The sequence below is a fragment of the Cylas formicarius genome, unplaced genomic scaffold, assembly GCF_029955315.1.
Source record: "Cylas formicarius isolate icCylForm1 unplaced genomic scaffold, icCylForm1.1 PGA_scaffold_2__14_contigs__length_35257938, whole genome shotgun sequence".
Classification (NCBI taxonomy): Eukaryota; Metazoa; Arthropoda; class Insecta; order Coleoptera; family Brentidae; genus Cylas; species Cylas formicarius.
Window position 1 is genome coordinate 15,572,221 of NW_026844319.1, and position 27,337 is coordinate 15,599,557.

A 27,337-nucleotide genomic window follows, 5' to 3' on the forward strand; every position below is an offset into this window, starting at 1 on the left:
CATAATTACGACGAAACTAATTTGGTCAATGACCCGGGAATAAAAGGAATGCTTATCAAAATTTTCCCAAAGCAGATGTGAGTCTTATGACCATAAGGCGGAAAAATGTGGTATACATGGACGGAAGATGGTCCCACAAATTCTTGATATAACCGGTCGAAATCTGGATGGTTTGTAAGCAGTAGCTCTTTAAAAACTGATGTTTTTTCGCCGGAATTTTCGACTTGAAAAAGAAGAATAGAAGAGAGTTGCAGACAACCCAAGTTCCGAAATAATTTTGAGGGTCCTAAAGTCCTGCATTGAAAACGACATAGCTAATTCCTATACCTTCAGACCTTTTAATTGGCATATGAGGCTAATTCTTGATACCTGGAACACAACAGCGAGCGACCAGAAACACAGAGCTAGTTTCGGATGCTTATATCCAATACATCTAAAATAAAATAAAAACAACAGTAGGGGAGACTGTACTAAAAGAAAGAAGGATAAAACTGCACATAGTGCCAAGAACAAGAGATAGTAGAGAGCTGAAACAGCAACGAAGAAGGAGGCGATAATTTTTCGTTAGCTTCTAATGCTTCACTGAATTTATTCCAACAAGGAAAGGATGCTGAAAATACCGCTAGTGCATTTAACGCTGGCAGTGAGGCAGAGAGGCAACACTGCAAAATAGCAAAGCAAATATCCAAAAAATGTCAACTTCTTCTTGTCCCTGAACAGGAAAATATAAGAAAGAATGTTTTTGAGTTTGAAAAATAAATATCTTTTGGAATATCATATATTTGGAATATAAACTATCTTTCAACTTGCTGCGTTAAATTTCATAAGGTTGTGTATTCTGTAACTACGGTCGGAAGTAGAAAAAAACAATAATTATAATAAATAAAACATATTATCTCATTCTTATCTCATTTAACTACGGTACGGTAAGAAAATTTTAAGATAGTTAGGTTATGAATTGTAATCTAGAATCTAGATCTATAATCAGTTCTTCTCTCATACACTTTCCATTGTTAGGATCATCATTTATATTATTGTAAAAAGTAACTTAATTATATACGAAACTTCGTCTAAACATGGTCCAACGAAAACGAAAAGCGAACACCTATATACAAATCTTAAATTTGCACTTGAATACTTAGGGGGATTAGAAGTAATATGAGTAAGCTCATCTACATCATCAAATCCAATAACTGAAAACATTGTTGCAGAGTAATGAAGGAGAGCAAGTCATTAAAATGATCTGCACATTTCACAAAATTAAATTTATCTATCTCTATCAATCTCCACTCGTACATACAAATATTCAAATAGCTATTGGCGCAAAAAAATAATAATTTGTCAACTAAAACAAATGAAGCTGTGAATCCCCGCTCACCATCCTCCAACCAGGTTTGGCTCACACACATAACATCAGATTTAACATTTAGAACTAAACTACAGAATTGATGACAAGTGAGTCGCTGACAAGACTCACCTGGTAGACAGACTTCGCAACGACTGCCTCTGGTATTGTGTATACACCTCACACATTCTCCTGTCGTCGTGTTGCAGTTGCCGATGGCGTTGGTGTCGATGTTTTGGTTACATTCGCAAACCTGACACGGAACGGGTGGACCGAACCTTCCGGTTGGATCACCGTAGTACCCATCGGAGCACACATCGCATCTATGACCTGAATATCCGGTTGGACATTCGGTGCAGACGATCTCGTCCCCTTCGATTTGAATGCAAGGACCACCATTAGGGCACCCGCACGGGAGGCAGTCGTTGGGTGTTCCCTCCAGAGCGTTTCCGTAGTAACCTCTGGCGCATAAGTCGCAATTCTCGCCCGTGGTGTGGTGTTCACAGATACACTTGCCCGTCTCCGAGTCGCAGATTTTTGCGTGCTGATTGCAGTCGCAGGGTATGCAGTTCGTCAAAGCCCCGCCGAGCGCCGGCGAGTGGCGGAATTCGGGAGCGCAAGACTCGCAAAATTGACCGACATAACCTAAACACGATTCAAGATAATTTATGAATACCTGTCCAGCACAAGACATCCGATGGACCTCTATTTTCGCTCATCTATAAGTACAGACTGGGCAAGTAAGCGAGATAAGGGCAAAGTGAATAAAAGAAAATACTGGCATGAAATAAGAGCGCACTCAACAGTTTTCACTGATCCAGCTAGAGAGCGGCAATTCAAACATTTATAGTTTTGGTTATCTTTTCCAATTTTTTCAACAAAAATAAAAAGTACATAAAATTTGCAATAAAAAATCGTCAAACCAGGTGTCGATAACTTCACCGGTTCAAGAGTTATGGCCAGAAGAGCATTTTCTACTTGTGCAATGAGAAATTATATTTCTAATTGTTATAGTCAAGAATGCCGGGGGACTAAGTAAATAAGCATTTTATTTTAACAAATAAATAGATAATTTAACGGGCAGAATTTGAATAAAACACAAAAAACTTGTAATAGATCGCTGTAGTGCTGACTGCGTTTGTAAAAGGAATTTTAACGGATATATGCAAATAGCAACAACCAAAAATTTTACCTTTCTTTCAAATTACTTTGCATAATTTTATCACGGGAACGTGAAAATTATATAAAAAAATACGGGTGAATCCAGAGACCAAATTTCGTCAGGAAAAGCGTAAAATTTTAATTTCGTCCCCTAAATATTTCAAAATTTTTGACTGATATTTTAATACTATTAATACTTTAAGCTGCGGTAAAATTTTTAAACCAAATTTCTTCAAATAGCTAGAACAGTCATCAACCAGTATTTACACTTATTTCTTATTGTATTACTTTTATAGTTATTTTAAATATGGTTTTGAACATTTGTCATATTAAAACATTTATTATTTTAATAAAATAATTCAAATAAAATATTATTTAGTAAAATGCATTTTTCTAGTGGACCATAACTATGACTCCTCCTTAGAAAATCACATATTTTTTGTTGTTCACTTTAGTATTACATTTTTTTACCGCAAATCTCTACAACTCGTGGTTTCGAAGATACAGCCGCTGCCTCGCTTATCCTATGGATATTAAAAAGATAAGTCCATTATTCGTACTTTTGACACATTCAATTATTTCCACCTGTTTTCAATAAACAAATTGGCAGAAATTATTAACAAATAACAATTGCATATTTGATATATAATATATGTTATATATATATATATATATATATATATATATATATATATATATATATATATATATATATATATATATATATATATATATATATATATATATATATATATATATATATTTATAATCCCATTCAGTTTACTTTAGACTGGAGAAAACGAATTCACTGGATTATTTTTTAATCCACTTTTATTTATTCATTTCTGACCGCTTAAAATTAATAATATGGAGGTTCAACTAATAAAATCGACATCTTAAAGACGCCACTGTCTGTAATCTAATGTAACGCATATCCATTTGCTTCTACAGGTACTGATTTCCACAGAAGATAGATTAAAATGTTTGTTGTGTAGGTAGAGGCTACTTCAGAAAAATGTACTGTAATAAAATGGAAAATCCCGTCCACTTCAGTTTCGGTATCGGCCATAGACATCGGTAAAACTTTGTGCAATAAAATTGCAAATTCAATACTAATAAATAGTTCTCATCTTTTACCACTTCCCACTTTATCAGATATTATATTGCTCCTCATTCTTCGTTGTGTAAGAGTAAAGGGAAATGATTGACAGAATAATTAAAACACACTCACGGTAGCTCCTTTGTTTAACGTATTAGCTGTTGAGCCGTAATATTTATAGTATTATAAGACTAGTAAAATTCTCCACCATCAGAAAGTGAAAAAGTTTTTTTAAATGTTACGATTACCCCAATTTTACCGAACAAGAAATTGTCTACCGATGTTTCGGAACGAGTTGGAAAGTTCCGAATCTCAAAAAAAAAGTCCAGGGAGATCACAATAAGTCCTGGATGAAAACACTATAATTGTGATTGAAGGAAATTTTACTCTTTTTTAAAAAAATACTCACCCTAGAAAAGGTTTTAATGGATGGAAAGGGATGACGGTAATTCCTTTGATAACTATTAAACTTATATGGACCACTTTAGAAAATATGGATTATACCCAAAACAAGGATAATTTTAACACACTTTTATTGGAAAGCAATGAAATTGGACAAGCATAATGCAGTACGGCAGAGAACAGGAATCTTGATGACACGTTTATTATTGTAGGTTATATAGAGTTTACTAAAATTAGTGGGTTAAACTATAACAGCATAGTCTAGATACAAAATAAGCCCTAGTTTTATATATAAACAACTGATTTTTAAATTATAAATGTCAAAGTTTGGCGAGGGTGTAACTTTTGACTGGTACAGCTAACAAAAACTGCAATATATGTTTTGTGAGTTGAGTAATAAAACTTTTTTTCTTATAAAATCGGAAAAGTTGAGTTCTGTTACACTTGATTGCTGTTATAGTTTGGCCCACAAATTTTAGTAACACCCAGTGCTCGCCAAGCTTTCGTGAAAGCGAAAAAGCATTTTCAAAAAAAAGAGAGACTACAACTTAATCTTGAAGAGAACAAAAAACTGTCTACTGGTTAATCATCAAAAATATTGAAAAGATAATTTGAAGAAAATATGTGGAGGATATAGCTGAAAAACATTGTATAACAGTGCTGCCCATGCTGCATATCAATAAGAACCACGCACTATAAACTTTAAATGTTTGCTACTTAAGGATTTGTAGCAAGAGAAAACACGACATTCAAAATGAAAGGCCTTAAAGTACTGTGTGATAAAGCCATTACAGAAGCAATTCGCATGCCAAAAAGTTGACGCCGTTATATATTTCGTCAAGAAGGTGTTAGTAGCTCAGATTAAGAAGAATACAAATTTTTAAAAAGTATTGTTTTTATAATGCTTAATGAAAATAAAGGGCACCTAACATATTTGCATAATGAATAGTTTTTATTCTCTTAAAAATAAAATTCCTTCCTTTTCATGAGTATCCTACGGCATAAATATTCGTTGGGTCACTCTGTAGTCCATTGGAATACCTATAGCCTAAAACATTCTGATATAGAGTATAAGAGCCTGTGATAACGAGTGAACACTATCTGTCGTGTTGGAATTGACCAGCTAGGCAATTTTAGAGTGAGACGGGTAGTAGTGGAGAATGTTTTCTGGATTTTTTTAGTTTTCGATATATTTTGACTGAATTTGACGATGGCAATCTTGTGTATGTGAAGTTGCTCGTTAAGAGAAAAGAGAATGTGAATGAAAAATAGTAGAACAGCTTTAGTTGCTACAAAATGTGTATTAAGAAATGTATTGAACAAACTTTTTTAACATAATTTTGTTATGTTTGATTCGAGGCGAATATTGTTCCGAGTTATTCGGATATGGCATAATTTTTCAATTGTTTCCTTTTGCCATCTTAATCGAGAAAACTACAATAATCTGCACTTAATTTGTTACGTGGCTCTAGCTTTAAAAGCTTGTCAAAAATCACTGGTTCTAGAAGTTCTATCTCTAAAAGTTCTTCTGCAAGCAATAGGTCTAAAACTCTCACTCTAAAACAGACCTTCTTGGTCGAAAAGTTGCAATTCATAGTCGATATCAACCAGATTCCAGTCTAAATCAGATTTCCCCTCACTTATTGTATCGATGACTACAACAATCCATCAATTACTTAGAAATAAAAAATAAACCCGATTTTCTATAACTATTAACCTATTAGAAAAATTGAAAAAATAAATTTAAAAATGTTGCGCCTTTTCCAAGTTAAGTTTATATATTTAATTAAAATAAATTGCTATTCGCTGGGAAATATTTTTTGGCGTTAGAAACAGTTAAATATTTTCAATCTGTAATTTCTATCAATATGTACTCGTTTATTTATAAATTTTATTTTTACGAATATTGACAGTTTTTGGATTCACCACCAAATAATAAGCTGTAAATAAATTCAATGAGAAACGAGAACACCCCATTCTCCAATTTATATAAATAACGAAAAGAAATACGATTCCTATTGCTAGCCGTCTTTTTCTATAAATTTCGGTAAAATTTAATTGGAAATCACATACCGAGGGGGCAGTCGCAAAATTCCATCCATAGGGCCGGCTCGCCGGCTGCGCCCCTAGCGGCGGTTTCCAGCTTGACGTCGTCCAAAAATCCGACCCCTTGAGGAGCGTAGGTTCCCTTAATTTTAATGGCTGTCAAATTGGTTAAGATTGAAATAAAGTTACGGGAACTCAGTCTCGGTTGCCATCCGAAGTCCGGATGCTCGTGGAGCCGAAATCTGTACTGTTGCGTCTGGTGGAGAGACACAAAGAATAGTTATGTATATGATAATGCCGGTGTTTTTTGGTTATAGACTTCACAGATAAACTAAAATTCCACGGAGGGGGTAAAATAGATGAAGGATAATATGGGGTATTTCTATGCTGTTTTCCCAATAACAGACCCTGAGCTAAAGTTTCCGCGTTTTATTTGAGACAGTTTCAGAAAAACAGCAGACCGCAAACGATTATCTTTAAGTCACATCTAAAACCCAATTGAAAGGGTAGAAAAGAAAAATAAGAATAGGACATTAAAGGAGGTCATGAAAAGAAAGATAGTTGCTGGGGTCGATTTAAAGAAGACTCGGAAAAAGATTTCAAAAAGTACAAATTGTCAAAATATGCTTGGAAGTGATCTGTTTTCCAAGTCTTTTGAGGAATATATGAATATATGACCTTCGTGTGAAATCTGCACAATTTACGAACTGTACTCCATTTAGCCTGCCCAATGGGCTTCCAAAAACTACGCTTGAATTTTAGATAAGAAAAGTCCCATTCATTGATAAAAACTTTGTAAGACAGTTTTTCCAATTACCAAAACTGTTCAACCATTCTCAAGGTTATCTGTAAGTGAAGCAAAAACATGTGAATTAAATTTTTTAATTAAATGGTGAGCCTGGACATCACGTTAAATTTAAATCTCACGCTACCTCAATTTAAAGCAAAAGTGAAGGAATTCCTTATTAAAAAATGCTACTGCTCACTGATACAGATACTTAAGGAATAAGTTATGCTTTATTTACGTTTTTGCATGATTTGTTTTGTGCTGTATACATTTATAATTAGATTGTAACGTGCATATCTTCCTTTATCTGCTGCCGTCCTGACGAATTTCTGCTGATGCTGATGAATATCTTGTATTTGTATCATTTAAAAGAGGTAACCAAATTCTATTCTTATTTTGCCCATATTCTCATCACTATTTACTGACTCACCTGTATTGACGGTATCTTGTTCGATTGGGCGAAGATGGTGTTGGTTACGGACGCCCCATTGCCTTCCAGAATGATATCGGTAGCTGTCGGAAGCGGCCTCGTATCTCCCACCCGAAAAACAAACTCCAAAATTTGATTATAGGAAGCCCTTTGGTCTCCTAAGAATCGTTCGGGGGCCAGAAAGTACACGGCCTCGTCGTCCTGAGACTGAACTCCGATGCTCTGACTTATAGATTCGTATTTCAGTGCAATATTTCTGCCGAACTGATCCTCGGCGCGCCATCTTTCGATACCCTTGGCGAAGTTTGACTCCACAGCGTACTTGGAGTATCCCATAGCCGAGGTACATTTGGACGAATGCCCGTAACAGAAACACGGAGTGCAGCCGAATTCATTGGTAACATCCAGATTGAAAAATCCGGGTTTGCAATCGCGGCACTGTTTTCCCTCCACGTTGTCCTTGCAAAAACAACTTCCTGTGATCGGATCGCAATCCGGCTGGTTGACAGCCGATCCGGCTACGGAGCAGCCACATGTTTTACACCCGGATTTCGAGAAATCGTAGTGGTTTTGGGCGCATCGGTCGCATTTGTCACCGGCGACTCCGGATTTGCACTGGCACTTGCCTTCCGAGTTGCATTGGAGGCTTCTGGAGCCGATTTCGTTGCATTCACAAGCGACGCAGACACCGTCTTCGCGCATGTAGTAGTTGGGTTTGCAGCGTTCGCAATTGGGACCGTCTCTGTTCGCCGTACAGTCCAGACAGTGACCCCCGTGACCGGTTTGTTCGTACAATTTCGCGTCGAACATGCATCGGGTTGAAAATCCGTTACAGTTACATTCTGGAAAGTAGTTTTAATTAGTTTAATTGAGAAATAATAGACGAAAACATTTTACGAGTATCCTTTATTCTACTAAACCAAGCCCTACTAAGACCAAAACTATGGAAACGCTGCGTTAATGATACTTTCGTTCTTTGATCTCATTGCCAAAAACCTCTCTGAGATTATTTTAACCAGATATACTCCATACACTTAAAAATAGGTTTTATCATTGAATTAGGAGCTAATAATAACCTCCTAATATTGGCAGTTTAGAGAAATCTAAGCGCACAAGCTGACACCTCAATACATAAATCGTATAACTGTCTCAGCCCGTACACACTTAATATCTGCTCTCCTCTGAAAAAAATTCCACATTAGATATATTAAGCGTTCCATTACAAAATACACTTCACCACAACATCCCAAAGAAAATGAGCTCCTCCTTACATCTCAAAAGTTCTTAGAAAGTATAATGGTTAAACCAGAGTTGCAACTTGTTCAAAAATCAGCAGTTGCTGAACATAATCATGAAAACAGATATCAACTCTTATTCGACCAAACTAAAATTTTTGCATGTAATAAATTCCTCTACTAAAGAAGAATCTGAATCTCCAGAATCTCAACCGTGATATATAAGCAGATACAGAGTAGAATGCGAACCAGTTCCAGTTAAGCTCTGAAGAAGCCAACAGGATGGTTGCCAAAACATCAGCAGGTTCGATTCATCAACAACGGATGCAGGAGGAATTCGGAAGATTTGTAAATGGAAAATTATCCCTTGTTAGGTGAAGAACCGCCTTAGAAAAAAAACGTATTTTTTGATTAATTATACATAAAAATTACGAAGATTGTACAAAGAGTTGTTTATGGTAGGCGACTTTAACAGCAGAAATCGTCTTGACAAGTGAAATGTACGCCAAACTAATAATATATAAGCAAAGGCTTCCTTCCTGCATAAATCTATTCACCAATTCACATGGATTCAACTTACTACAAGTCTTAAATCGATCATTGACCATCTAATAATACAACCAAAACCGGATATCGATGGTTATGGACCTCAGGGTTTACAGAGATTTTTTGACAACCACCCTTTAAAAGCTAAAATAGAATTACCAGCATAAGACTGCTGAAAAAAGTTAAAACTCACTGAACTCTCGACGAAAAATGCAACTTAAATGACAGTATTAAAATTTTTTATGAAATGAGACTACGTTGAACAATACAGACAATAAAACCCCTGAGCAAACGTACAGAGATCTGCAAAAGAGCATACACGAAACTGCCAAGGAGACATTAAGTATACATACAAAGATTGGCGGAAAGGAAGGAAGGAATATACAAAAAAACTCAAAGAATTATAACTGCAAACAATCGGGCAATGTAGGACAATAAGTAAATAAAAAGGACACCTAGACACAGGAAGCTTCTAACGAAAGCGATAGTATAATAGTCGATCAGAAATCTGTTGAAAAATCGAGCGGAGGACTGAACATGCCATGAGAACAAATAAAGCTTGGTATGTACAAACTCTTCTCATAATAATCAACCTCTTTAATACATCCAGCGGTCATAAAGCAATCCCGACTTGAAGAGTGGAAAATAGCACGAACCCGCACATTTGGCAGACTTTACGAAAGAGTTTTACGGGACCTGATACAACAAGAATTCAAGCTCTGTGAGGAGAAAGAACAGTGTTGTTTTCAAGCAAGCACATCATATACACTGTAATGTCAACTGTTTCAAGAATTTGCAGTCATATATTCAAAATATATATAGCCCGAGCACTATTTGTATGGAAAAGAAAATATCTAGCAATGGCCATCGAGCTAGTTACAATTGCAAGCAATTTGCAGCTAATCAAATATTAATTGCCAATGACGTGACTCGAAACCTACAACATGGATATCAAAATGGGGACTTCTATTTAATGTTGAAGAACCAAATACCATTGTAGCCCATATGTCAGATGTAATACCAGATTATAAAAGCATTGCACGCAAGATTTTTCTTTTTGCTGACGAACTGAAACTGTTCTCAAGAATAACCACTCAAAATGATTGTCTAGCACTCCAGGAATACCGGGATAGATTGTCGCAATGGTGCAACACCATTATATAAGCTTGGAGATTTTATTAGTTGTGCCTATTATGTAAATCGCTGTTCTGATCCACGGAACCCAACGGGCTACTAGTTCGGTGATCAGATCAGGGATTGAGGGTGCTGTTAAATTTCAATTCATCGATAAGGCAATCAATAGACTATTTCGCATGAGGTTTGTTATGCACACAGTACAAGGGATTCAAATATCAAGGCCATATATAGAACCTTTTACAATTTTATATTTGTTATCGCTCTTGTTATAATGTGTAATTAAGCTTGACCCGTTAATAAATAAATAACTAAATAAATATAACTATATAGGGAAAATTTTAGAGTACACTGAAATCGATAATAAAGACATCAGAGTTATAATTAATCAAGCTAGAAAGGTGATCGTTGACTTAGCAAAGTATTGTGGTCTAAACAAGAGTCATAAATTTGGCGACGACAGAAAAAAACAACAGGAGAGTTTACGCTGTAGAAAAGGATGTATTCAGAAGATCCTAAGGCAGGTGTATATAGCTTAGATAATAAAGGAAGAAGAAGTATAGGTGTAGAGGAACCGCTTATTCAAGATGTGAAAAGAAAACAACTTATCTCTACAACTCCGAAAAAAGCAGTGGAATGAATACCTTCTTTTAAAAGAAAACGAGGGGATCAAGGGAGACATGGGCGGAAGGTGTTAAAAAAAACGAGATCTAAGAAATAAACAATGCGACGACCGAAAGCAATGAAAACCGGACGTGTGACAACGTCGAAAGACGTTTTAAAACTGAGACCATATATGAATAAAAATCCGCTATGAGAACAAAGGGCAGGAAACCAACCATTCAAATAGCAGCTTTCCTGGGCTTTTTTATTCGGCCGTATGGCGTCGTGAGTATAGCTATCATTTTTTTCTTATAAGGAACTGGCCTGTGTTTGAGGCACTGCGGCATCTTTTGTTTTTTGAGATTGGATGCCGCAGATGTTATCTTTGTTTAAGAGTAAAGACCGAAATAATCAGATATGTTTTTTATTATGCATGAATATTGAGGACTATGCGCCCGTATAATATGCCGCTTTTTCTTCACTTTTTAAAATGTGGTCTTATAGCTTTTAGGTTTCACAACTTCCGTGACATTTCGGGTAATGATTTATTTATTTATTTGTTTAAACAACGAAGTTTTATAATACAGAGTCTTTTCAATGCTTTCGTATTTATTAAAATAAAACCGGCTTTTCAGTGTGATTGCTGACAGATAACTGATAACTCTACAGCGTACTTAAGTAGTTTTGGAGAGAGATTTTTACTTTATGTCATTATCGAGCATTTTCCAGGGTAAAGCAGCCGTTTATTTTTCGCACACCTCCGCTGCAATGCACTAATTTTCATGTTCAAGACCAATAAACTCAGATATACAGTTAATAACAATTTAAAATAAAAGTCCTCCCAAATTCGAACCCTAAAAAACGCCTGAGGTGGTTTCAAATGGCATATATCGTCTGTATCGACCCGTCAAGTAAAAAGTAGAAAAGGAAGGAAGTTCTCTGTAAATCAGAGTTTTAAGTTTTTTCAAGATAATTTATGCTGAAGAAGTCAGTCAATAAAATTAATGTTTTTGGTATCGATAGTCATCTAAAATATACAGAGTCTGCAGTTCGACTTGAGATTAATAGTTTTTCGTGTAGTAATTGTTTTTTTATGTTCCATTTTTACTGTTAATATACTTTTATTATTGTTAACTTATTTGTAAATTGTTTTTTTTTATTAAAATGCATTAATATGCAGGATGTCTCATTTAAAATAAGAAAGTTTTCACTTGTTTCTTGACAATGCAATATATTTTTTAATATTTTTTATTCTGTTAAAATAAAATTGTTTCTTTTTTACTAGTATCCTACCAGGACTACTTTGGCATACCATTTTCACCACCCAATCGCGGGTGGTACTGGACACTATGTAGTCCCTTCCTATTCCTAATTAGGTTCTATTACTTTATGACTTTCCGCAATAGAAGCAATGTCAAATTCAAAAATTTCCGCCAACCCACTTTTTTGTCTTTACAGAAGTAAATAAAGTCATTGTTATCAAAGTCTCGAGTCAAAATATTACTCACGACTTCCGGAATACCAGGGGGCGAGTCCGTCCCACGTTAACCCGTCAACACCGAGCGCGCAAAACACACTTATCGATAGAAAATATATCATGGTTAGTACATTTAACAATGCAACATCGATAAAACTGATCAGCAAGAGGAAGGCTCGTTTAAAATATACTCTTTTGACCTGCGGTCAAAGGACCGACTAAATCCCAGCAACAACGGCACTTAAACTTCGTTCTTTACCGGCACAAAAATGGGTACGCCAACGCCTTTAGGAGGAAACTAGTTGGTATCCTCATTAACATGTGAGATGGTGGTACATAAAGTCTTTTACCGCGTCCTGCAGGTCGGGCCGATTATTTTATTACTGAAAGGGTTGCGATGTCTATGAAGGTAAATTTAAAAAATTTTACGATTTGATTCAATGCACCGCGTACATTTATTATTTACAGCCAAAGCGGAACGGGAACTTTGACACGCGAGAGATTTTTTATTATCTTATTCTTAAGGGAAACTTGATATTGATCAAACAAAGGGTCCACGTTTTTCGAATATTTTCAGATTTATGGGAGATGATAATTATTACTAAAGACTGGATCATAATGCTACCTACTACCTACTACCGCTCACTATTGCGGAATTCCTTTATGCTTTCATAATGTACAAAACAAACAACTTTTTAATGTGCTGCATGCGAAGAAGTTAGTTGCCATTATACAGGGTGTCTCATGTGTATCTCACAGCGCCTTATTCGAAACAAGTTATTTCTTTTTTGGATTTCTAAGAAAATTTTATACACTTGCCACCACGTCATCCTTCAAGGTTTGCAAGCTAAGCGTGGATGGTAGAGGATACTTGCTCATGTCAGGCAGTGATGGAATGCCCACCGACGTACTATTAGCAATGAATACCACCGGAAAGATCGGCCTCGAAAATGATGACGAGCGTGTGTTGTTCTTGGAAGATGGGAAAACTCTAGAGCACATACAGTGCTGTATGTGACCCAAACCTTTATTTTAGTATATCAGTCAAAAGTGCTGAAATAAGTTTATTTAGGCTGCAGGAAATATTGTTTCATTTCTGCCATGAAACATGCAAAGCAAGAGATAGAAGGAAGGCAGTTTTATATTATTAATTGAATAAATTACGTACTACATTATTGAAATTAGTAGCAATAGATGTTTGGAATCTAAAAGTTTATTATATTTGCCAATACTTATACCTATTTTTTTTTGGTATTTTTAACAAAAACTAAAGTTTGATTTAAATTTTTTACAAGGTTTAGAACCTAAATTTACTAATTGTAGGTATATAAAACTATTGAATACTTTACCCTTTACCCTACTTTACCTCATTGTGTCAGAAGAAATGAGTAATGAACGTATAACATCTTCGTTTGTCAAAAAGCGAGAGTACCTTAGTGAATGAGACTACCTCAATCATTTAAAATCGCTATTTCTGGATTTCAACTAGACTTCCTCACCTAACTAACCTATTAGAAGGGTGATGGACCTTATAATTTCACACCCATGAATCAAACCTTTATGTATGATGGCATTTCATACCATGGATAATAGTAAATTAAAATGCTGGCAGTTTCGTGGGGGCTTTTTTAAAAATCATCTCATTAAAAAGTATATCGTTTATATACATAACTTACGTATACGTACATAACTTACAAAATGACTTCAAAATATCTAAGAATTATTCGGTTAAACCCGGTCATTTTCGACACTATTCCATGTTTTGGTCTTAGTAAAAAAATAAAATCTAAAGCAATGGCATAATGCGATAAAAAATGGGGCTCACTAGCTGCTGTCACTTGTTAAGTTTGTTTTTATACTAAATACGATACGAGTAGTATAAAGGTAATTATCTATTCACTCAATTATTCAATAATAAGAGTTTTAATTCAATAACGGTTAATTATACCAATGCAGAAAAGGCAGTTCTGCATTCTATATGCGGGCGTGCAAACGAAAATTTCTTTTTCAATTTTCAACAATTACTATAAAAATTGTCTTTTTGTTTTAGCTTAGGGTCTTGCTTATTTGTTGTTTATTTGAGTTACTTTGTTTAAATAACATGTTTTTAAACATGATATTTATTCATATTTTACACATAAATAGTTTTGGAGAAATAAACGGCATCGTCAATAAAATTCAATAATACGCTATTGCATTTATAGAGTCACCGAATGGAAAATCCAGGGGCTAATAGGGTCATTTGGATTCTTTTAAAGTAAATAAAACTAAGAACCTGCCATATTTTAGCTGTGATTAACTTTTGATTGCATACGATTGACGACGTAATTGGTTGGTCAAATTAAGAAAGATAAATTTCTGTGTTTTAAAAAGAATTTTATTTAAAATAATGTTATATCTTTTTAAAACAATTTATCTAACAAGCAGTGCAAATTAGGTATAGGGAACTCTGCTGAAACATTACATTTTCATATATTTTAAAGAGAAAGAAAAGTTCGCAGTAATAAAATAAGAAAACGACTGAAACTGTTTAAAAGACAGACGGAAACCTAACCTAATCAGCAGCGATGTATGCTGAATTGGTTAATTTAAACAGCTACTCACCTTTACATTCGTGAGCGTCCTGCGCAGTAGCCCTAGCCCACGGGGCGTCGTTATAGAACGGGAGACATTCACCACAGTCAGGGCCCGCTGTATTGTGCTCGCACTTACATACTCGCCTTCTAGTACCGCCGGGGCCTGTGGACGATACGCATTCAGAGGCGTGACCATTACATTTGCAACGCGCCCCAACAGCTACATCGGCGATGGCGTAAAAGTACGACCTCAACACCTGTTGATCGCCGAAGACTTCGTCGCCGAAAGTGTTGATGCGGTCCAAGGTCACCATGATTTCGGTGGCTGTTACCCATTCCTAAAGAGATCACGGTTATAGAGCGTTAAATGTTACCATTAATTGCATCATAAAAATTATACAGTAGTACTTAAGGACTACTTTCCTACGGACACCCCTTATTACGAATAAGGTAAATACCTCAGTAATTAGACATATTTCATCTATCATTTCTTCATTTACTTTATCTCGCTAACGTTTCTATAAACATACTGCTGGTTTATTTTTCACTCTCCTATGGAATCGTGAATGTTTTTGTGATCTCATCCCTGTTTTTCTTTCCCCAATTTCCGTTATCATACGTTCGATAAAATACACACTTCATTAGAATCACTTAATAGGCACAATTGACACTCCGTTTTCCACTTTAATATTTACATATATTCAAAATGTAACTAATAAAAACACATCAAAACTAGCTTCTCTCTATTATATAGTGGCCATTTTCTATTTCAACGGTCTACGTCTCTCGCTTGTCAGCCTCCAGAGGTTTCTGTCTGTCCAATCTTCTTCTTGAAGGCCTCTTATATTCGTTGCATCCATTATATCCTTGATCCGCTACCACGTTGCAGCACGTTCAGCTTTCAAAAATTTATTTTTTTTTTGTATTTGTATTTATTGCTAAGCGCCATTTTGAGTATTCTCCGTGTAGTTTTCTGGATAAACTATATTCTCGATGGCTGCTGAGGGTAAAATTTCTCTCGAGACAGCAAGTGTAGCGTACAGCTGCGGCAAGGACTACATCGAAAAAAGAAATCTAAAAATATTAACCAGACTTACAGAATACCAGAGATCAGTCCTTCGACAAATAACTACATCAGTTTCTGAACATTATCACGAAACAGGTGAAAAGATTTTATACTTGTAGATATAGCACACAGACAAAACACATCTTAAAAAAAAATTGTGCTTAAATATCTGTAAGACATGTTAGTTTTCCATGAGAATATGGTGGATATTGTAATTTAAGTTAATTTTATACGTTCGGTTAGTTCATCTCCAACATTATCATTACAAAGTTCGATTGATTGATTTGAAGAAAATGTTCACCCCAAATTTTTAGAACGTAATCTAAGTCAGAATTTAACAGGTTATTAACAGTACTAACTTGTCACTGTATATATGATATTTACAATACTGAAGACACAAAATTAAAACTGCCTACGCTGTATAAAAAGGGGCAAGGATACTACTCTGAAGAACTCCCACTTTAACCTGACCCAAGTCTGACGAACAATCATCCTAACACTCCTAACACCTGTCGGTCAAAAATTATGTACGATACTTCAAAGTCAATATATTTTAGAATTGCTATTAAGGTACCGTGATAGATCATATCAAATGCATAAGTATAATACAGCATAACTTGAACTCTAGCATTATTCTCATACCGTGTTTTAATAATATCAGTCGCAGCGGTAGCACAATTATCACCTGATCTGCTTATAGGGAATAATGTGATTTATATAGGGAAGAATTTGTGACTTCATTAACTTCCTCCAGAATTTTTGAAAGTACCTGCAATATTGTTAATAATTTAATATTAATAATATTTAATTTTAGGCAACGGAATAACATTTGCGAATTTACGGTTACTTAAATGAGTAATCAGAGCAAAATTTAACTTATCTACTCCAAAAGTGTTCTTCTTAATACTTACAATAATTTTGGAAACAGTTTCCTCTGGAACATTAGCAAATGAAAAAGTTTTTTCTATGAATAAATTGTTGTTATAGTTGATTATAGTATTTCCAAAATTTTCGGTTACCATAGTAGCATACGGCTAATTAGTTCCTTTGTTATTCTAACTAGGGCATAATTATCAAAAATTGTATTACTGAGAAAAGTCACTTAATCATCAATATCCCCCAGACCAAAGATATTGAACCCTGGAACATTTTCCAAATCTGTCTAAATGTGTATCTGATAAGATTAGTGAGAGCGAACCAGAAATTTAAGAACGCGCGTACTAAAAGATGGTTGGAGATCCCGACGTCTATTACACCAGAATACTCCATTTTAAATTGCAGCAACTTAAATCGATCAGAGTAGAAGTAGTATCAGAAATCCTAATGGGCGTGGAGATGACTTGATCAACGCTAAAAGCATGCAAAATATTACTGGTTCTTATAGTACGTTGTGATTTACTAGGAAGATTCAACAATCGCTTAATTTAGATCAATTTTATTACGAAAAAAATTGAATCAGATCGCTAGTCCGAACACGGTCACTACACAGTACACGCTCTTGTTCTCCCATCGCACAGTACAAGTACCGTCGGTGGCGCTGTCCCAGTAACACGAGCTAGCCGTGTGCAGACCGGCCCCTGATTTCTGCATTATGGAGCAAGTGACAACATACTTGAAGTTCTTCTTCATCTTGCTCAGCGCGTTGAGACATTGCTCCGATATGGCGGCACTCCACTGGTTCACCTTCTCTTGATGGTACACGGTTCCGGTGAGTACCGATTCGATAACCTCCTTACCGATCTTCATCACATCGTCCACAACAAACTGGTTTTCCTCCTCGTCCATTTTCTCTTCGAAATTTTGCTTGACCGGTTTCGATCTGAACGATTTTCTGGTTGACAGCCGATGTCGACGCGAGGTTGACATTATGACGGGTACTTTTGTCGACTTTTTTAAAACGGTTTTCGAGCCGCCTTTAGGCAGGGTCCGCGATCGAATGAAACGGGCCAAGGGATCACGAAATCAGTGTCAATTTATTTGATAAAGCGCACGTATTTTGCGGCCGCCTTAACACGCTAGCATTTCCATCGATTTATGCGAGACGGATAGAGGTAAGGTCCGTTTCAAGAATTTTCGTTTCTGACGGCGACCGCAGAAAACATGATTTCTCATTGTAAACGGGAAATTTTACAAGCGAAAGGTATAGTCCCGCACACGATAAATGCTCATGACTTGCCTGGACTATCATAAATGGAAGGCCCTTAATCCTCAATAAACCGAGTAATAAACCAGTAAAAGCCCGATTTACAAGCGTTACAAGGAGGTTGATTTACTTTACTAGTACCGACATCTTGGAAATTTTAAAATCATTTGAGTTTTGCCATTAGTGGCCATTACACCGAAGAAAATTTCGGCTGCGAAATGGAGGAACGAATCAAAAAGAATTTGAATATGCGCTAAAAGTTTTACAAAGGTAAGAGTTACATAATAGTTATATTTTTATAATTATTACACATACTGTTTCTAAGTATTTAAATTTTAAAAACTGTTTGAAAAGACACCACTCAATGTTTACTACAATATTCTTAAAACTTTAATATAGCAAATAAAAAACTCCGCTAATAATTTATATGTTTTAATGCAAAATTTGTCTGCGGTTCTTCCACAGATGTCAGAAGGGAAGAAAGCTGCCATTGGGAGGATAGTTGACTTAACTTGCATTCCGATGTTAGTGTTTAGGAATAGTGATGCAGAGTGGACCTGCAAGGAGGGTATGAGAGTAATCAGATTCCGTCACTTAAATCATTCCAACAGAAATGTAAAATAAAGGTCGATTTACTGGCAGATCTGAAACATTGCGCAGATTTCTGCACAAAATCGGATTAATATTTAAAAATATTGACAATCATTAAAGAGAAAAATATTTAGCTCAAATTCATCAATTTTGTGTAGAAAAACGACATATTAATTATTTAGATGAGATGCACGATTCTGTAAAAAAGAGTGACAAAATTCTTCATGGAACTACATTTCTACATATCTAGAAGAAAGAGAATATCAATTTTACTCTGCCACTCGAGGGAAGGTTGGGTAGCAAACGCTTTACTTGCTACAAAAAACATTAAAAACTGCTTTTGGACTAGCATCAAAAATTGACAAGCAGCGTAACAGTTTATGATAATGCTAGTTATGACCTCACGTTAGCTAAAAAAGTAGCAACGATCAGCAGCAAAAAAAACTATTACAAGGGTTCCTTTCTCATTATGACTTATACAAAAATAGTAGATGAAGTTTTGAAAACTAAATTGTATGAAGAAAGTTATATTGTAGACGAGATCATAAAAAATGCGGTAATATACCTTATATCCTATAGAAATAATATTAAGCGAATTAAAAAATATAGTTAGACGCAATAATGTAAATCCAAAAAGGTCCCCCCATGTAATGCAATTAAAACTAGAGACTAGTTGGAAAGAATGTGTTAATGATGTACTTGAAGTGGAAAATGATAATAAAAAACATGAGACAATGTAAAACTATTATTTATATCCTTGGATGATAGGCACAGCAGAGATCCAAACTATTCTCACGACTTATTTTATTTAATATGTATTTATTATTTATATAATTGCAAATTCCTTACTGCTACTCTGGACCGGTTTGATTGATGTCATGATCATTTATACGTAGAGTACGTGCTTCGTTCAAATTCATGAAGCGGGACTTTTGCTAAAACACCTCGCAACCGCATAGGTAAAAGCCTGCAAATTATTGCTTGCTCCTCCATATAATCAAGTCCATGTACGATATTTTTCACCTTCCTATTCATAACCTTCTCGTAAAAATTTCGTTCCAGATTTTGGTTTTCCCAACTTTACAAGTCTCTGTCAAATTTCTACACCGCTACTTAGCTCATAACAATGGCGTTTCAGCATCATAAATACAATCGGGTAATCATGAAACGGAGCTGTAGGATATCGCAGCCCATTTTGTATGTGGGAGGCAGGGATATAGGTTTGCATGATTTTATTAGCAGTCATAATTCTTGGATTTCATTGTGGTTTACACATCAAAATGATATTTGTACGACAAGTTAAGATTTTTTGTTCTTTTTGTGAACAGCCACAACCATGAAAATAGAAGACAATCATATTCAAGCATTTCCTAGTTTTATTTACTTCTTTTCTTCTTCTTATGCTGTTCTATGTTGATGACCCCTTTATACTCGGTAACTCTGAGACTTACATCAGATACAAGCTAAAAACTGTTGGAAAATACATTCAGTGGAACAAATTAGTAGTTAATATTCCAAAAACCAAAATGCTTTTTTCTTAAATAACCATCCTGCTGGAATAGTTTCATTTCGGCGAGTTTATTTTTGTTTTTCTTCGTTTTTTAGAGAAATGGTGGAATCTTCGGTAACCAGCATGTTCTATAAATCTAAACTTCCTTTCATATACAGATTATTTACAATACAGATTTTCATGGTTCTCTTGGGTATACGCTTTTTTTCACATTATAAACAAAATCTTTTTCGAAAATTACAAATTTTTACGAGTGCAAAAAATTAGAATAGGGAGATTGTAACAAAAGATTCGAGTTTTCTAATTTCTTGCTTTTGTGAGGTGAGAGCACAAGGAAGAACATCAGTAAATTTTGGTGCGCAATTTGCCAGTCGAGAATAGCTAAGCCACTATTTTATAAAGTAAATTTAAATTCCGCATGTAATTTTCAATTCTTAAGCAGCTACATCCAATGGCTTATTGAGAACCAAATGCCACAAACAGAATTGCATTATTTAATCTGCCAACAGGATGGCGCGCTTTAACATAATCGTTACCAATACTGGAATGGAGAAAACAGACAGACAGGCTTGACACCCATAGAATATTTTTTATGGGGTTCCCCAAAAGCTGACAACGAAAAATGAATTGCGGCACAGAATCTATGGAGTTATAATTTTCCTGGTGAACACCAAAAATTCTGTTATCTTATCTTAGTAAGCATACGTTAACCCTATGAATTAATAATAAAAAAATATACTTTATTGATATTAAACATTAATTACGAATATACGTATTAATAACTATGTTTGTATACAATATCCTACATTTTTCCATTATTCGCCAATTTTGGTATATCTGTAATATTTTTGAAAAAAATTGTGAAACTTATAAAAAAGTTGGCAAGCGACTGTAAATAGTAAGCAATATTTCTTAATGACCAATTAGCGGCCGTGTGGCACTTTAACAATAGAAAAAAGTTTAATTGCAAATATTTCGACATTTATAGTATGTTCGACTAGGAATCTTAATACAAAGATTCCATTTTTAAATGCAACAATATAATATTTTAAAGGTATTTTTTTTAAACAACTTTCGTCTTCCAGTCCTTTTTTTATATTATTTACAAGTTAATATAACTTAAATCATTTTGCGTTTGACACATACGAGCCCTAAAAACTAATTGTTCGGACGATGTATGAAATAATAAGAAAACATACTTATTTTAAATTGATTTTTTTGCCTTTTCGATTGAGAAATGAAATCATGCACTTATTTTTATACCAAAAAGTGCTATCGTAATGAATTATTTTTTATTTTACATAAATTACATAACAAAATATCAAAAACATACCGAATTTGCTGACAAATAAATATTCGGACGCATTTAAATCTTTTACTTTAAATCGAACATTAATAAGAAGTAACATCACCTTTCGCGGCAATAACAGCTTTCATGCGTTTTAGCATGGAATCTACCAAAGTCTTGCAACATTCGGGGGTGAAAGTGTATTCTACTTGATGGCCACGATAAAACTTTCATATTATGGTCCTCAAACCACTTTTTTGTTGTTTTCGCAGTATGGCAGGACGCACCGTCTTGTTGAAATATAAAATGTTCATTTCTAAAAGTTCGTTCTATTGATGGAATCAAACTTCTTGATAAAATTTGTTGGTATTTTTCTGCATTTACAGTACCATCAATGAACTCGTAGTTGCCAACCCCTTTACCACTTATACACCCCCATATCATAACACAATGGGGAAATTTTACCGTGCGCTTTAGACAATCTTTGTGACAGGCTTCCGATTTTGTACGAATCACCTTTTTTCGAAAATCGCCTACACACACATCAAATTTTAATTCGTCGCTAAAGAAAATCCCCACGTTACTCCACGTTTCAGTTGTCCAGGATATTTTAGATTTTGCCCAATCCAAACGTTTTTTCTTCTGAATAGACGTTAATAATGGTTTTTCCTTTGCCTTTAACAAAAGTAGATCATAGAATATTAATAAATTTTATATTGAAACAGGAAAAATTGTAAACTTACCTTCTAAAAACTCAAACCAGACTTATGCATCCATTGTCTACAACATTCCCTGAAGTTTGCCTCGTGATTCCATTGGGCTTGAATTTGTCGTAAGACGCTTTGTCTGCTAGTTTTGGAAATCTTGACCAGAATACGACGATCTCTATCAGTGATTTTACGGGATCGGCCTGAACTTTTACCACGAACGCTAACACTAGCTGTCTCTCCATACTTTTTTATAATATCCCCGACTGTTGATTTTGCAATACTGAAGTCATTTGAAATTTTTTGCATTGATTTACCTCTGCAGTACTGAGATATGATAATTTCTCGCACTTTTTTGTTTGTTGCAACACCACGCGTCATTTTCTTATCAACTATTATACAAACTTGAAAGATAGAACCCGAACTGACATCTCATTTATCTAAGTACACTACACTTTACCATCAATGCATGGGTAGCATTGATTTCTTAGTCAATAAATATTCGCGTCCGAATATTTATTTGTCAGCAAATGTGGTATGTTTCAGTTATTTTTCTATGTAATTCATGCGAAATAAAAAATAATTCATTACGATAGCACTTTCTGTGCTATCGTAATGTGCGTAAATTGATTATACAATCGACAAAGCAAAAAATAAATAAATAAATAGATATAAAAATGTCTTTTTTATCATTTTTTACATCGTCCGAACATTTAGTTGTTAGGGCTCGTACAATTATTGAATACTTGGGTTAAATAGATGCTGTAAAACTTTTATTGTAACTTATGCTTATGCTTTGAAATTTAGTGCACTCAATAAAAACGAGTAAATAAATATTTTCTGTACCTGTAGCCCGGGACTGGCGTCGAAGTTATACGCAGAAGGTCTACCCTCCAAGGTACCGAAAGCTACATTTCCACCCCGTAACGGTGAGATGTCAGAATATTCCGAAGTGCATAGGGCCCTGGTTTCTTCCCCCCTGGTGGTGTAGGTCTGATCCGGAAGGCCGTAGGTGTCACGACACGTTGCACTGCATTGAAAATGAAAATGTTATGAAAATAACAGTCGTCTTTGTTTGAAATCAGTTTTTGTGTCAATTTAGAGCAAAACTTTTTAATATAAATTGCCAATAAAAGTTTACATTTTTCAGAAAAAATATTGTGTCCGATTTTTCTTCCTAAATTTTATAGATAGACATTTCTGGATTAACCTGGTAGGTTTTAGAATATTAAGATGTCTGTGATGATGCCTAATGTTTTAGTAAGGAGAACTTTAGTATAGAAAGATTCAATGTCAAAAGTAACTACAACATTCGATTAAATTTAATATTTTTTAATTCTTGAATTGATTGAAAAGAATTAAGCAAAAAATTTGAACCTCTTCCGATGATAGGATTTCAAATTGAGGCTAGATATTTTGCCTTAAGAACATATTTTTTACCGAACTATCATTTGCTGCCTCCAATTAAGCCAAATCATGCGTATCAAACAACATTAACTAAAATAATTAAATCATCGATTTTTGTAATGTGATAATACCACTTACAGCAGCCATAATTGATTTCAATTTATCGAATTTACCAATCAAATTGATAAACACACCGAATTAAATATTTAGTAGCCTCAGGTGAATGAAATATTTTAATTACCAAGGGGTAGAGTCGGAATATACGAGAGAAACTCAATTTTTTTATTTTAGTTGTAATTAATGACTTCTTAGAACACATTTGGGTTAAAGTTACACTTAATAATAATTGGCGTTATCTATAAGCACCCCAATTTAAGCTTAGAGCAGTTCTCTAAATTTTTAGAGATCTTATCGAATTTTTACTCCGCTTTTGACATTATATGTTAAATTATAGCAGCATTTGTTTTGAAAGGTTGGAATCTGCATTGACCACTTTTAGGTTGAGACAATATATTAATAAACCAACTCGAGTTGGTTAGTTATTAAATTAAATATTAAACCATTTTTTTTTGCTGCTGCCTCTGAGGAGATTCTGGTTTATTACAAAACACTAAGAAAAATAAGCTATTAAGAGAGATTCATAAAGTATATATACATATAATATATTTAAAAAAATTGTTTAACACCCATTTTTATTTAACTCTCTATTTTGAAATATATGTTAACTTATTTGGTCCATCTGCTATATAAACAGGTCCGTACTTTGCTTAGAATTTAATTATTTGGGGTTTTGTTAGGAAAGATACTAAACAATATTTATTTATTTATGTATGTATTTATGTTTAAATCTAAAATAAAATTACAAATTATTTTTATTATCTACTTAAATTACTTAAAATTATTCACATAATATATCAGTATCACTATCGCTATCATAGCCTGTTCTAATTATTATTTGTTCTATATTATTTGCAATATGGATATACGATTGTTCTGCTTTTTCTATATGTTTAACAGAATTTCCGAAAAGATTCTATTAAAACTTGCCTTTTGTCAATTTTTTTAAATCTAAAATCCATGTGTTGAATACACTTCCATAAGGTAGTTTTACCACATTTAACACCGATTTCATCTTTTTCAAGCCTCCTAATTAAGATATCTAATGTAGGCACGCTTTGTTCCTCGTATAACTGGTAAATTTTACGCCGTATTATATCTTGATCACATTCACCTACACTCGAGAAAATGTCAGCATTTTTTCCTCGCTGAAATGAGATTATTTACAATTTTCCATACAGTTGATGTTGGAATTTTCGTCAATGTGGCCGTTTCTTCTAAAGATGCTTGCTGGCACCACATTCAATGAGAGTCAAATAAACATTGTTTCTGACTTCCTTAGTCTCAATAGAGTAGTGTTTTCTACATTTGGGCGGGAACATTTTGCATAATTCGCACACGATTCAACACACGCTGTATTACACACGAAATAAACTTAAACTTAATAAACTTAAACTAAGTAGTATACCAAACCAAAGAATATTAAACCCAGGTAGGTATAAAATTATTTTCTAATACGGACCACAATTTTACCTGAATTTAAATTCCGTAACAAAAACAAATTGGGCACTTTCTTATATCTATGAAAAGACCATACCTATAATATTGATACGGCGTCCACGATCCGTTTTCTGAATTCCTCTTCGAAATGTAGAAACTTTCCGGTCTGGGTGAATAAAACCAAATTCGAATGTAAGTAATGTCGAACGCTTTGCCTGCAACGACCAAACTGAGAAAGCTGCCGAAAAGAATGTACTACCTACCGACTTACCAAATCGGAGGGTTAGATTTACTTGATTCGGGTATTGAATCCCTTCCAGCATCGTCTCTGACTGCCACCAGGTGGGATTGTCCACATTGTGAAAGTCGGTCAAGTAGCGGGCGTGGTGCTGTCCCGGATAGCAAATTTCGCAGGACTTTCTGATACCTGTGATGCCCGTTTGAACGCAGTACTCCTGTTCACCGTTTTCACCGCATGTGTTGGTCGCGTCCATTTCCATGTTGAAAGCGGCGTTTTCAAATTCGGGGATACATCTCTGAAAAAAAAAAGGGTTTCATTGAAATATTCCATGAACAAGCCTTTCCGAAGATTTTAGAGAGCTCTAGGCAAACTTTCAAAAAGTTTCACATTGACATAGTCAATTTCAGAATGGTGTAGAGTAATAAAACATCATTAGGTATGCAAAATGACTACAGAGTAACTTATTGCCAAAATCTTTCGTTTTACCGAGTTCAATGTTTTAGTTTATTTCATTAAAAAACAAAAAAAATTTCGCCTTGCAATTTTACTAGTTGGAATTGTTAAGTTTTTAAGTATGACGTTTCGGTTTTGCGAGCCCATCATCAACTTCATTTTTTTAAATACACTCTGCATAATTTAAAGCGGCTCTTCATTATGGAAAGCTTGAGGAGCCCTAGTTATATGTTGGTCATAATGTTAACTTTTCAAACGGTAAAAATAGCAGATATTATAAATTTGGGTGTGACGGATTCTTTCTTCTTTCAACAACATTTTTGTCTCGTTTTACTAATTTTATGAATAATTTTTTTGTAGCTCTAGACAGTTGTCCAGCTCACCTACTGTCTAAACTCGGCCGTGAGTACAAAAAGTACAAGTAATTTTAATATTTCGAACATCACAAATATCTGGGAAACTGGAGATGCTACGAAAATCGTTAACTTAGGACAAAGTTTAACAATACATTCCCAAAAGGTTGAAACATAAAAACTAAAAGCTTTTGCCACATTGTCTCAGCTACACGCTGGCGTTTTACGCCCAGCCATAAATATAAAAAGAAGTACAATATCACCTTATGTTTTGTGTTTTAAAAACTTTATGTAATATTTCTTAGTCTACAAATTATTCATAAAGCATAAATCAAATCTTTTGATAAGTTTTTATTTAATGCTCAAAACGAGGTAACATTGGATAAAACAATAAAATAAAATAAAAATTGAAAATTTTAACTTTTGCTTTCCGAGATCGCAACGTTGGTGATCGAATTTAAATTACACCCTGTGTACAGACACAATAAACGTTCTCACATAATAATGGCAAAAAGTACTATATATAGATCGACGCGGTGCTTCGAATTCACAAGAATCGTGACTTCATGTGTTTCAATATTTAAACAACGTGCGAGGAACGTTTTTGCCGATATTAGGGCAAATGTTGTATAAGTTTCTTGCAAATATTTATAATGACATGAGTCGCCATTGTTGGTTGAAACGCGTACACAGAACACCATTTATCAAAAATCAGACCACAACATTAGCCAAATCCTCAGAAACTCCAATGAAATTTTGTAAACAATTGCATAGCAGATTTATAAAATGTTTAATAGAGAGCACATTGTAGTAAATAAACTAATGATAGTAGATGTAATAAAAATATACACAGTGTGCGAAATTTTTGATTTACTTATTATTATACAAAAATAAGTGTTTGAAAATCACGTCAACGGGATTCCGCTAGTTTTGTAGAGGCCTAATGATACGCATCAAAGTAAGCTAACACAACTTTGCTGCACTCCCCTTGTATTACGAATAAATTTAGAATTTCAGCAGAAGAATATGGATTATTTTGCATAATTTTAATATTAAAAACTTAGTTAAACTAGTTAACGGAATTAAAAAAAAAAACATTCTTAAAAAATGATTTTTTTCTATTGCTACATTTCTTTCAAAAGAATTTTTTCGGCTGTATAACATATTGTTTTTATTGAAG

General features: G+C 34.5%; 2 protein-coding genes across 2 annotated transcripts in view; both read right to left on the bottom strand.

Annotated features, from left to right (window-relative positions):
- The window catches only part of LOC132698365 (laminin subunit gamma-1-like), a 48,260-nt gene that overhangs the window by 13,661 nt on the left and 7,262 nt on the right, over window positions 1-27,337 (bottom strand). The window contains exons 2-8 of the mRNA XM_060664376.1: window positions 25,382-25,646; window positions 25,208-25,325; window positions 22,993-23,176; window positions 14,870-15,179; window positions 7,271-8,112; window positions 6,081-6,309; window positions 1,478-1,990 (exon numbers count right to left, since the gene is read on the bottom strand). Of these exons, the coding sequence (XP_060520359.1) occupies window positions 1,478-1,990; window positions 6,081-6,309; window positions 7,271-8,112; window positions 14,870-15,179; window positions 22,993-23,176; window positions 25,208-25,325; window positions 25,382-25,646 (2,461 nt within the window). The remainder of the gene's footprint in view (window positions 1-1,477; window positions 1,991-6,080; window positions 6,310-7,270; window positions 8,113-14,869; window positions 15,180-22,992; window positions 23,177-25,207; window positions 25,326-25,381; window positions 25,647-27,337) is intronic.
- On the bottom strand, window positions 17,363-17,912 carry LOC132698401 (dynein light chain Tctex-type 1-like). Its single transcript, XM_060664437.1, has one exon. The coding sequence runs from the start codon at window positions 17,771-17,773 to the stop codon at window positions 17,363-17,365; it is 411 nt and encodes a 136-aa protein (XP_060520420.1). The 5' UTR covers window positions 17,774-17,912.

Excerpts from the sequence above, each read along its gene's own strand:
- LOC132698401 (XM_060664437.1), bottom strand. The coding sequence starts at position 17,773 with ATGTCAACCTCGCGTCGACATCGGCTGTCAACCAGAAAATCGTTCAGA.